This window comes from Tiliqua scincoides, chromosome 2 (genome assembly GCF_035046505.1).
Source record: "Tiliqua scincoides isolate rTilSci1 chromosome 2, rTilSci1.hap2, whole genome shotgun sequence".
Lineage (NCBI taxonomy): Eukaryota > Metazoa > Chordata > Lepidosauria > Squamata > Scincidae > Tiliqua > Tiliqua scincoides.
Genome location: NC_089822.1, coordinates 91,539,198 through 91,552,250, shown reverse-complemented (window position 1 = coordinate 91,552,250; position 13,053 = coordinate 91,539,198). Strand labels below are relative to the sequence as shown.

Sequence of the window (13,053 nt, the reverse complement as noted above, 5' to 3'; positions counted from 1 at the left end):
GGCCCTCCTCTAGCTAAAATTAGTCATAAAACCACAATCCCAAGCATACTTATTTGGGAGTTAAGCACTTTTGAACTTAATAGGATTTATTCCTGAGTAAACATACAATACATAGGTTGAGCTGCACATCCCATTAAGAGCAGTTGCATTTGTTAGTCAAGGTTACTGGTTGTTCCACTGGTTACAATGAGACATACAACCTGATATTCTGCATGGGAGTAAATCCTGCTGCATGCAATGGGGCTCAATCTCAAGTCTATACAAGATTGTACCCCTAGTCAAAGTAACTTGAGCTGGGCTGAGTGAACCTCTGTATCTGATTACTTTAGAGCTAGTGTCTCCTTTTGAATGCTTTGTAAAACTGGGTTGCTTCTGCACTAGCCATTATTACTGGAGTTTGCATTTCTTTGTTGCATGTTTGTGAAGAATCCAGATGAAATTGCTACCAGTCCATTGTAATCCAGTGTTTTCCCTGTTGTCTACTTTTTTAAAGACCTAGTTTGAACTGCAGCACCAGCATTTCATATGCAGATTAGCAAAGCACTATTAATTCACTTCCACCTTTATGTGTGTCTTCTGTTAGCCCTTTACTGCCAATGTTAGTTTTTGAAATTCATATTACTTTCTTCTTGTGGTGACATGCAAGTATAGTAGGAGAAAATTGATTTATCTTCATGCTGTGCTCTGCAAGAGCTCTTTACAGATGGGCTTGACTCCACAGCACTGAGTTGCATAGAGGCTTGCAAGGCAGATGTCTCACTGCTTCTTGGTGTGAGAAGATGAGTGCAGAAATCTCTCTTCTTTACATGGAGCCTCAAAAAGGCTTGCAAAGTCTTACCTTTGTGTTACACCTCTGTGCCAAAGGGTCAAGATTTCTCCTGCTCACAGTTCCAATAATTCCCCAAAGCTGGTAAGGTAGCTATGATAGGAATTAAACCTCAATTTCCAGTCTGCCCCTCAAATGATTCCCCCTTAATCTGGGAGATATACTGTCCTCCTCTGGTCTTCCTTGCTATAAGAATTAAGAAAACAAAACAGTGATGCACTGCAGCAAAACTGCATTTCTTAAAAAAAAAATTAACAGCAATGGATCCCTTCCTTCATAATTTTTCAACTGGTGATAATTTGTTTTGCCTTCACTGTGGGGAAGCCACTGTAGGATGTTAAATGAGATACAGCATTACATTAAGTGAAGTGTGGAACCACAGTTATAACTTCCGCTGATCACAGAACAGTAGTGCATGAGCAGTAGCATAGCAAGAGGAGGCAGGTGGCAAACCACCCCAGGTGACATGCTTCCGATGAATGGAAGCCTGTGCCACATTTGGTGGCAGATGAGCCCTCCCCAAGGCTCTGACGGCAAGAAATAGCTGCCCAGAAGTGAACTGGTGTGAGCAATGACATCATCACATCACTACTGAATCACTTCCGGGTGCTGCACAGTGTTTCAGGGAAATATGGGGGTGTCATGCAGCACAGGGATGATGCCAGCACAGGTGCTGCCCAGGGCAGGTGACACCACTGTGCATGGGCAGCACTTCCTAGTGAGGAAAAGGACCTGTATTCACATATTGCAGGTTAGTAGCTCCAATATAATCAGGTCTGTATTTCAGGTTCGTAGCACCACTGTAATAAAAAGTAATGATATATTCAAAATCTAATTATATCTATATCTATATAGATATATTCACCTATTAGTAAAAGATATATTCTAAAATAATTCAAAATTCTAGTTTACAAATCTGCTCAGATAGCACCCACGTAAGCTGGGTTCCCATGTTCTCTCAGAAATATCAAATATTAGCACAATCTTGTCCATGTTTATGACAAAAGTAGGGAAGGAACCATGCACACCACACTATGCTCCTTAGAGAAAGGGAGATATAAAAATATGAATGAATGAAATACCCAGGAGTAACTTCAGTGAGGGCTTACTCTCAGGTAAGCATGTATAGAATTGCAGCCATAGTTGTCCAGAAACAATCATCAGTTTTGGATTGGTAGTATCTGTTTTAATAACAATAATATCTGTAGTTCTCTTCCTCATAAAACAAAATCCGCAAAAACTCATTTAGAAGAGAACTATTAGTTAAAATTGACTTTTTCTGCACCATAACAGCTGAAGAGGCTCGGTATGATTGTTGGCAAGCTCTGGGTCCCCAGTGATGGAAATTGCTTGTGCTTGGTACTATGGAGCAGGGGCCAAAACCATACATGCCTTGAAAGCAAAGAGCACCATTCGGCATGTCTTGGAAACTGTGGCGTGTTCCACATGGTGATGCTAGGCTATATAATTACTTCCATCTTGACCTCACAGTTTGCAGGGATGAGTGTTTTGTGGTTAAGTTGTGAGCAGCCTTTACAAGATTTGAATCCAAGAGGGATATTGAGATGGGATCAGATGTACCTTAAGGAGAATTGGGGTTTATGCCAAGGGATCTGTCAAGAAATAACATGAAAGGGGAAAAGTGAACAGTCAAATCAGTCTCCAGGGACAAGGTCAAGTCATTAGGTACCATTTGAGAGTCGTGCTTAATGATCTGATGGTGAGGCACCCATGTTTGGTGGAAGTCACCAAGAACTCAGAAGGGAAAGGAATTCAGGCTCTGTTTTGCCACGGAAAACTATGAACTCATCAGAATGCAGGGAATGCACAAAGCAATGAGTGCTGGTTGGAGCACCGTTTGAGCATACTGCATCTTTCTTTAGAAAAGACTTTAGGGCCCAATCCTGAACAGTGCATGCCAACTTACAGCCAGTGTGCACTGTTGCGAACATGCCGTAAGGCACATTTGCGGGCCCTCATGCTGGGCAAATGCTGGCAGTAGCCCAGTGGTGGCTGGCACTGGGCTGCCAGCGGGTAGCCACCAAATCTCCACCACTCAGCGGTCGCATTGACCGCCAAGCAGCAGAGAGATAAGTGGAGGCGTGGGGGGAAGAGGCGTTCCGGGAAGGGGAAAGGTGGGTGGAGGGCAGGGAGCAGGCATTCCAGAGACAGGGGAGGCGGAAAGAGGGTGAGGAGGAGGTGTGCCGGTGGAGGGAGCAGGGCAGGAGGGAAGCAGGACCAGTAGATCCAGAGCCTCTGTGTTGGGCTCACCTTTAGGTTGGTGGTGAATAGAGTACCCCATTACGGGGCTACTTGCTTTATCCGGGGTAAGGGGACAAAAGTTCCCTTCTCCTGAGGAGCCGCTGGCAGCTGCCCAGAGTGTGTAGGATGTAGCAGCAGCCATTTTCAGCGCCACTGCAGTCCCACTCCCCGGGCAGTTTAGGATTGGGCTGTATACCATCAATTTGGGATTGGTAGCATCTGTTTTTATAACAACAACAACATACCTGATATAACAATAATAGAAAACTGAAAGATCTGGCTAGGTGATATTGCAATTCCTAGTGGTCCCCATCATCATTGGGGAATTTGGAACAACCTCAAAAAGTCTTGCAAAATTTTCTGCCTGTCAGGCCTGAGACATGCCTAAGCCATTTCTGCCTGTCAGGCCTGGGACACAGGGGACCCCCAAGGTTGCAGAAGGCAGTGGCAGGGCACCTCGGGGTCTGGCCTCAGCAATGTCAGCCCAGCCCCTGGAGTAGACTGGACTTGTGGATAGTGTTGCCCCTGCAGACTAGCAAGCAAGGGGGTAACAGCGAGCCCTGGAGCTTTGAGCCATCTGCTTGAGGTCCACCCAGTTGGTCAGGGACTGGCTTGGTCCCCCATGGTCCCAGCGCCGGGCTCAGGAACAGGCGAGGTTTTCCACTGAGTGCCTAGTCACAGCTCACCATGGCTTGCTGCCAGCAGTATGCAGGCCAATCCCCTCTGGCCTTGCTACTGCCCTCCTGATGCGTGTGGCAGGCCCACAGCTCTATTTCCCCTGTCAGTTGCAGGGGCTGAGGCAGGCTCTCTTCTCCAGCTGCTGCAGCTACCCAGCCTGGGGACTTGCTCCTGGGCAGCTCTACTCTCAGGTAAGTCAGGGGTACCCTGACACTGCCCAATGTTGCATGTATGCAACAGGGGTCAAATGTGTACACCTGTGGGCAGAAATGGGTTAAATAACTGCAGTTTAGTGAAATAACACCAGCAGAATTGCAAAAAATGGTGCTTTTAGAAACATTGTACATACTGCACCAATACCTTGTTAATACTTAGGTCTTAATCAGAGGCTTGTATCAATTTAGTTAAAAACCATGTTTCATGTAGTTTGGAATAATATCTGTAGTTCACTTCATCATAACACACAATCTGCAAGAACTCATTTTGCTGAAATATTAGTTAAAACTTTTTTTGTCTGCACTGTAACATCTGAGGAGGCTTGGAATGATTTTTGGCAAGATCTTGGTCCTTAGAGATGGAAATTGCTTATGCCTGGTACTGTTCCAAACAGAATTCAACTATTGTACCTCCTGAGACAGGCAAGACTATCACCTATTTTCCACCACAAGGGGGCTAGAGCATGTCATCCAGCTGAATGGTGTCAATGGGCCAAATGTGAGGCTCTCTGGCTCATGTGGGTTACCCCCACTGGACCTTTTCCTAGCTAGGCAAGTGCCTCCCACTGAGGAAGGTGGGGGTACAACAATGTTTGTAAAAAAAAAAAAATACAAACACACATTTAGACTCCAGTGTGGCCCCTGAAAAGTGACCAGTTTATTGCACGCATGCAATCCACATGTGCCATGCAGAACATTGGTTGTTTTTGTTGCAACAGACTAGCACTTCCATCTCTCTGGAAAGATATTAATAATAGTGATAACTCATGGCGTTATTATTAACAATGTGCTTAGGACCATCATTTCTCACACTCATCTTCAAGGCCCATATCCTCATACATAGGGTCACCAGATACAAACTGGGACACAGTGCTTATACCTTTAACCATTGTACAGAAGAGGGAATTTTGGCAAGTGCATATGGAGGGCTTTAAAAAGCTGCACTTGCCAAAATGTCCTCTTCTATACATATACAGGAATCTTTACTGGCATAATAATGCAAAGTCTACATAAAATTCACACAATCCACAGGTGATTACAGCATCATTGCTGTTCATTAGCCTGACTTTTAATGATCTCCCGTAGAAGAGAGGCTGCTGTTCTCTCCACTACGTTGACCGCCTCTGTGGAAAGAACAAATAGGATCTTTTCCTGGTCTAACCAAACTCCATGTTAGCCTAGATTGAGCCTAGAAGCTAAGTGCACATCTCCTAAAGTGAATAATCGAAGCATACGCAATATTGTTTCTGCGCCCTGCCCGTACTGGCAGTGCCTTTCAAAGTATGGTACCCCTTTTATGTCTACTGGACATTGGGGCAGATAGCTTGGCATTCTGTTGGCATTCTTCAGTCTCAGAAGACTATGGTATCGCGCTCTGAATGGTGATTCTAGAACAGAGTGTCCTCTCCAGTGCGCAAAGCCTGGGTAATGCAGATATGGAGGATAGACTGTTACCCATGCAGCAAATCCCCTCTCCACGTCGCTGAAATGGTCCAATGGAAAGGCAGAGGCCAATACGGTTGGTTCCAGCGGCGTCGCAGGAGTTGCCAGAACGTGACTGTGTTCTGCCATGAACTGCCTCAGGGACTCCGGCTCTGGATTTTGCCTCGAGGTTGACTCCTGAAGCCTTTTCCATAACTGGATGTAGCCACAAGGCAGTGGAGGTTTGGGATCAGAGTTTTCCTTTTCTCACATGAGCTGCCTTCCCAGGCTGACGAGTACCCGGTGGCTGTTTAGTCGCCTCTTACGACCAGCCAAACTGAGGGCCTATTCTTATCCCCAGCCCCCTGGCTGCGTTGTGGGTGCTTGGGTACCTCACACCGCAGCAGTGCTTCCCGAAGGACTCTGGTGGGGAGGCTCTGCCTCACCTGCCTCCCCCCAGCACTTTCCGAAAGACTCCAGTGGGGGGGCTCTGCCTCACCTGCCCCCCCACACTTTCCAAGGACTCCAGTGGGGAGGCTCTGCCTCACCTGCCTCCCCTCAGCACTTTCCGAAAGACTCCAGTGGGAAGGCTCTGCCTCACCTCCCTCCCCCCAGCACTTTCCGAAAGACTCCAGTGGGAAGGCTCTGCCTCACCTCCCTCCCCCCAGCATTTTCCAGGGACTCCACTGGGAAGGCTCTGCCTCAACTGCCTCCCCACCCACTGCACACCCCTGTCCTCAATGGGCTAAGACGCAGGCACTCTGTGTGTGCTCACCCTACTCACAGCCCAGTTCCATGCATGCCTACTCAGAAGGAAGCCCAATATGGCTTACTCCCAGGAAAGCATAAGCAGGATTGGGCTAGCTTGGCTTCTTTCTTTCCGCCGTCCCCTTTTCCCGCCTTCCAGTCCCTCTCTCAACTCCCCTCCCCCCTCCTCGCGCACGCGCAGCTCCCCCGCCACCGTTTTGACGGTTACAAAGGGAGGCGGCTCTCGCGCGTGCGCACTCCGCGCTCTCCCCTCCCCGCAGTCACGAGGCACCGTCATGGCGTCCGCCGCGCCGTCAGCTGGCGCCCAGTGAGCGCGAGACGCCTGTGAACGCCTCTTTCGCGCGCGAGGACACTCGCCTCGCTTGTGGCTCCGCCCCCGAGGCTCCTCCCTCCCCCTTTTCGCCCACCACAGTCCGAGCCGAGCTAGGCCGGAGCGGCGAGTAGAGGGACCCAGGGAAGAGCGCGAGCCCGTTCCACGCCGCCCGTCGTCCACCCGGAGGCAGCCGGCGGGGCGCCTGGAGCCGCCATGCAGATCACTCTGAAGACGCTGCAGCAGCAGACCTTCAAGATAGACATCGACCCTGAGGAGACGGTGCGGCCTGGGGCGGGCGGCCCTCAGCCTGGAGCGGGGGCGCAGCTGAGGGAGGAGGGGGGCCCGGCTGGGCGGCCAAGTGGTGGTGGCGGCAGAGTTGGGCCTGCTGTGGGGTGGGAGGCTCAGAGCTGCTGGCACGCAGGGGGCAGTGAGTGGAGGCGTAGAGGAGGCATCCAGGGGGCTGGTTAGCTGAGGGGGACTGCGCCTTGGAGCCCAAGCCTGGCCATGCCTGCTCAGAAGCAAGTCCCATTAGAGTCAATGGGGCTTACTCCCAAGTAAGTGTAAATAGGATTGTAGCCTTAGAGCCCAATCCTAGGCATGTCTACTCGGAAGCAAGTCCCATTAGAGTCAATGGGGCTTACTCCCAGGTAAGTGTGGATAGAATTGCAGCCTTAGAGCCTGATCCTATGCCTGTCTACTCAGAAGCAAGTCCCATTAGAATCAATGGGTATACTCTCAGGAAAGTGTGGATTGGATTGATGCCTTAGAGTCCAATCCTATGTAAATCTACTCAGAAGCAAATCCCATTATAGTTAATGGGACTTACTCCCAGCAAAGTATAAATAGGATTGAAACCTTAGGGCTCAATCTTATGCATGTTTACTCCGAAGCAAGTCCCATTAGAATCAATGGGGCTTACTCCCAGGAAATTGTGGCTAGGATTGTAGCCTTCGAGCCCAATCCTATGCATGTCTACTCAGAAGCAAGTCCCACTGGATTCAGTGGCGCTTACTCGCAGGAAAGTGTGGCCTGGGTTGGGCTGTTAGTTCCTTGGCAGCAGGCCTGGACGCAGGCTTGCAGCCTTGTGGCGAGGGTGAGGAGGAGTGACTGTGCCTCTTTCCCTTCCTCTTCCCCTCCCCACTTTTCTTTGGAGAAGTGGCTCCAGGACTATAGTTGTGTAGGTTCAGGTTCAGTCTGTCTAAGGGGCAAGGGGTTCTTCTAGCCTGGGAGAGTGGGGAGGGGGGCGGGAGAGTGGCTGGGTGGCGCCTGCAGTGGGGCTTTGCCATGACTGTGCACTATTTCGCTTGCAGGAGGAAGGGGTGTGTGCGTGCTCCCTCGCGCGCGCTCTCGGTATACGCAACGAGGAGGTCTTGTGTGATGAGTGAGTGCAGTGGGCAGTAAGGGTGTGTTAATTAACACTGGGCTTACTGGCTTTTTTTGAAGGAGCAGTGGGGCCTTCTGCAGCAGCGCTTTTCCTACATGGGGTTGAATAGGAGGACAACTTTAAGCAGCGAACCCTAATGTGTGTTTTACTAGCTTGTTTTGCACCGTTACTGATCTGGCATGCTGGGGGCTGGGAAAGACTCAGAAGACTTAGGCCTATGCAGGGTCTGCCACAGGTTGCAAACTAAATCCCCTTCTCATGAATGGCAGAGGAATATGATGGGTGCTCAAAGCATTATGTAGGGTGTGTATGTGTTCTTAAAGAAGTATGACATAGCTTTGAGGTGGGTTCCCCCCTCTTGGTAAGATCTATATTGAGTTCTTTGTAGAGAAGGATAGTTGAGAAATAGGATTGGACAGCATTTGGTTACAATGATATATTTTTTCAGGTCAGTTGACTGAATGCTGAAATTAGAGATAGCTACTTCATACTTGCTGTCTTTGAGATTTGGGATAGATACTGTATAGGGTATTGTGTAATCTCTCTGGTGAAAACAGGTGGTTAATAAATGTGAACCCCTGATATCTCCATTTTTTGTTGCTCATGTTAAATCAGCTTCTGGGCATGTGAAGGGGAGGAGAAATGTCTCTCTTTACTAACTACTATTTTGCTTCTTTCTTGGACTTACCTTGTCTAACATCACATTTCTTCCTAGTACCTGTGTCCTTGACTTTGGTTCACTATCACTGAATCTTGATAAATGGCACTTAGATACAACTACCTTCCTTTATGTTCATACTCCAATTAGAACATAAAATATGTTCTTTTTATAAAGCTTATGAAGTTGATTTTTCCGGTACTTGGCTTTAGATAGTTTGAAATTTTTAGATAATGTCAGCAAATACACAAATTGAAGGTAGATTTTTTGGAAGTAATTCCTTGTGAGAAAAGAATAAATTAGCAGGTACTCAGGGATTTGATGCATTTTACTTAAACCACATGTGTGATTTCTGAATTGTTAGTATACTTTGTGCCCCAAAATGTTTATTTTAATATAGCTCTGACAGTGGAGAGAAATAAAACAAGTACACAAAGCATCATAAATAGTAAACCAATCGGGGAAGATGGTTTATAATTCTTCATGCCATCTGTAAAGAGATGAAAATTTGACTCACTGCACCTTTTTGATGCAATAAGAAATGTGGCTGGCTGTTGTGAGAAAAGAAAAGTGTTCCTCTGTAAGGATCATAGAGAACTTCAAAGATACAATGTTTGTGTTTGCAAAATTACATATTTTTCTGAAGGCTTTCTGGAAACCTTTTATTAGTGGATTAATCATGAAGTTATGCGAACTTTTCTGGCTGACAGTTGACTTTAGGTCTAGCAGTTCTGTTCTTAGCTTTGCAAGTCAGCAGATAAAACAATACGCTCTTGACCCACCTTACTTTCTGCTAAATGCCATGGTAGAGAATCATTAATGTTATGTTTGGAGATTAGAGAACTGCTACTGCATATTTTAATCTAGAGCAGGGGTGTCAAACTCATTCGACCAAATAGCATTCATACTGCCTCCTAAGGCCCAGAAGTGACATCATTAAGCAGGTGATGCCCAAATGTAAGCACTTTGTTCCCCATCTAGGAACTCATTAGCTGCAAATGACAGAAGAAGAAATATGTAAATCTTGGTTGGACATAAAGTATAAGTCAGCAACTTGATGATGCCTCAAAGAAGACAAATGCTACTCTGTGGTGCAACAGCTTATGGTATGGTTAGGGAAGTTGGAAGTGCATACTACTCTTACTGATGCATGTATCTGAAGATTGTCCTTGCAGTTTTATAAATTAAGCTCCTTAACCTAGACTCTTAAATGATAGTGTGACCATAATACTTGTTTTGTCAGTTTTTTAAAAAGCCATTATGACAATTATGACAATTATTATTTAGCTATGTTCGACACCCATTTTCTAGCACAGGGGTGTCCAAAGTTTTTGGCAGGAGGGCCACATGGTCTCTCTGACACTGTGTCGGGGGGGGGCAGGGGAAAAAAGAACTAATTTACATTTAAAATTTGAATAAATTTACATAAATGGATATATTAAAGATGGAACTTATAGGAATGAATTAAGGTCTTGCAATAGCTCAAGGCCTATAAAAGGCCTTGCACAAAGCAAGGCTGGCCTTTCCTTTGCTGCTGCTACTGCATCACAGATGTGAAACAACAAGCAGTGGAGGGAACAGCTCACCTGAGACATCAAACAGTTGCCCTCACGCTGAGAGCTGTGTGTCGGACCAGTGTGGGCTCCAACAAAACTCCAGAGGGCCAGAGGCTCATTGGAGACTGGGGGCTCCCTGAGGGCTCGCCTTGAGGGCCGCAAGTGGCCCCAGGGCCGGGGTTTGGGCACCCCTGTTATAGCATATGATTGAACTGCCCAGTGATCTGTAAGGCAAGGGGGAAAGGAGTTTAGAAAAGAGAGGAGGGGGTGTGTCACCTCTGCCTGCCTTTCCTTCTCCAGTGGGGGTAAGTCAGTGTTGAAGGCCATCCTTAGGGCTTCAGTCAATAAAGAGCTGTACTCATGATTGCACTCCATCACACTACAACACACAGTCTATCCTGCGCCTCTTCCTTTAGCTGTTACACAATTGCTCCTACCAGTGATTCCCGAACTTTTTTGACTGTCAGCTGCCTTCTAGGCCATTGGCTGTGGCTCCCCATTAGGGCTACAATCCAATAAATTGTATAGGGTAGTGGGTTTTTAGTGAGAATCTCGAAGCTCCCCTGGCTGGTTTCTGTGGCTCCCTGGGGAGCCATGGCTCACACTTCTTATTTGTATCTTATTCGTCTACCCATGAGGAAGCTTTCCAAGCTGCCAAGTTACTGGGCATTTGTATCGATTGCCTTCTCGTAGTTCTGACCAGTTTGCCCAGCCCGAGCACTATCTGTATTTCTCCTTCCTACTGCTCCTTCATCCTCTACTCCTGTTCATATGGTGCCATTATCTTCCACAGCTTCCTACTTGCCTTTGCACTCTGGTTTCTTGTGTTCATTCTGCCTGTCACTCTCACCTCTCCAGTGATTCTGCCTCTTACTTTGGCTCTACTCAGCCTCCAGCTCTCTGCTACAGAAGGCTGATGAAGCCCTCCCCAGCGGTCCCCTATGCTTGCCTCATCGGCTATTTTGGAGTGAGGGGAAGCTGCGCTGCTATGAGCATTGGTACTTGGCCTAAGATGTATTCATGTGGGCCAGGGGTGCTCAATAGGTGGATCGCGATCTACCGGTAGATCGCGAAGCAAAATGAGTAGATCGCGGAGTGCCGAACCCCCCCCTTCAGGTGCCTCTGGGAGGAAACGCCGGGAGTAAGGCCCATTGTACTCAATGGGGCTTACTCCCAGGTAAGTGTGGCTAGGATTGCAGCCTCACAGCCTAATCTTAGGCATGTCTACTCAGGAGTAAGTCCTGTTATACTCAGTGGGGCTCAAGGTACACCAACATACATTGTATACATAAATGTTATATGTTATGATGGTGCGAACATTGTAAAAAAAAACTCTGGTAGATCTCCGGGCCTTGTTGGGTTTCAAAGTAGCTCTCAAGCCAAAAAAAGTGTGAGCACCCCTGATGTGGGCAAGTTAGAGAGCTTCTGTGGGCCTTGTGTTTGACACTCTTGATCTAATATAATACTCTTTAGTTTGTTAAGAGCTGTGATCCTTCTTAAACTCGAACCGTGCAACATGGGGTCTGCCTTGAACAGTGTAGAGGTGATGGGCTGGATGTGGTCACAATTCTTTTTTCCCATCTGGTGGCAGTCTGTCAGTGTGTGGTACTACTCTGGTGGTCTGCCCCTTTTATGCTAGTTGGAAGAAGGAGGAGGCAGAGAGTGGAGCAGCATCCATGCTATTTCAAATTTGAAAGACAGAGCAGAGGGAGTGTCATAGCGAAGGGTCAGGGGGTGGAAGACTGAGGAGACCCACTATAGATTGGGGAACTTGGTCAGAATGGTCCCTCTAAAACAGGGGTCTCCAAGCTTTTTGGCCAGAGGGCCACATCAAATGTCTAGCATGGTTTTGAGGGCCAAAAAAAAATTTAATTATAAAATTTATATAAATAAATTAGAGATGGAACTTATATGTGAATAAATGAATGAATGGGCTCATTCATTCAACCTTTCTGACCCTTAGAACACCTTCCAGACACAATCAGAGCACAGTTCTGGTCATGTTCAGTTGAGGGGGCCAGAGGCTTTCAGGAGACAAGAGGTTGGCTGCGGGCTGGAAAGGGACTTGTTGCGGGCTGCATCTGGCCTCTATGCCAGGGTTTGGAGATCCTTGCTCTAAAACAAAAGTCTACAGTCGGCTTTGTCCTGAGCATGTACCTTTGAAAAGTATTCAGATCAAAACTACAATGAAGAAAACAATAACACCTAGCCTTGACAGCTGTTCTAACTGGGCACTGCTGCTCTGACCCACCTGAGGTTGGGTTCTGACCCACCTTTTGTAGCTAGTATAGTGTAGTAACTAAGAAACTTGGAGCACAATCCTGCCCCTCACTCGAGCCGGCGCAAGTCCCTTGCACTGGCCCAGGAGGATCACAAATGTGCCATCAAGCACATTTGCGCCTCCTTGGGAGTAAACCGGGCCAGTGCACAGAGGTGTGCCAGCCTGCAGAGGCTGACACAAGCCTCCGCGTTGGCTTCCTTGGTGAGCCTTGCGTTGGCCCAGCTGGGCTGATGCAAGGCTCTGGGGTGAGTGCAGAGGAGGCAGGAGAGAGGTGTTCCTGGGCGGGGGGGGGAGGGCTGGCATTGGGCGGCCAGGTGGGTGGGGCTGGAGCTGGAGGCAGGGCTGGGATCCAGCACTTGTGCTGGATCCCAATGCCCATTCTCAGGGAGTTCGGAATGACTTCAAGCCTCTCCACTCTCCTCCACTAACCTCAGGAGGTGACACAAGTCCGAGGAGACCCATAGGGGCAAAGGCGCCTTTCCTGGAGGTAAAGGGAAAAGATTCCACTTGCCTTTGGGCCCCTATCCTGTGCTGGATGCAGCGCAAGCCTCTTGGCTTGCCTGTCCCCAAGTGCAGTGACATACCATGGTAATATCAAGTCTAATATCTTAAAAACAAAATACACATTGAAATGAATGGGGACCCACCTCTTGGCTTGCATGTTCCTGCCCAGGGTAGGATTGCGCCCTT

General features: G+C 47.8%; 2 protein-coding genes across 3 annotated transcripts in view; one reads left to right on the top strand and one right to left on the bottom strand.

The window, feature by feature from the left end:
- The window catches only part of LOC136638587 (zinc finger protein 585A-like), a 904,673-nt gene that overhangs the window by 41,537 nt on the left and 850,083 nt on the right, over positions 1-13,053 (bottom strand). The gene's annotated exons all lie outside the window — the stretch shown is intronic.
- RAD23B (RAD23 homolog B, nucleotide excision repair protein) overlaps positions 6,470-13,053 on the top strand; it is a 42,691-nt gene continuing 36,107 nt past the window's right edge. Inside the window, exon 1 of one of the 2 annotated variants that reach the window (XM_066614544.1) lies at positions 6,470-6,763. In XM_066614544.1, the coding sequence (XP_066470641.1) occupies positions 6,698-6,763 (66 nt within the window). In that variant the 5' untranslated portion in view covers positions 6,470-6,697. The remainder of the gene's footprint in view (positions 6,764-13,053) is intronic. The other variant, XM_066614545.1, reaches the window with a different exon arrangement.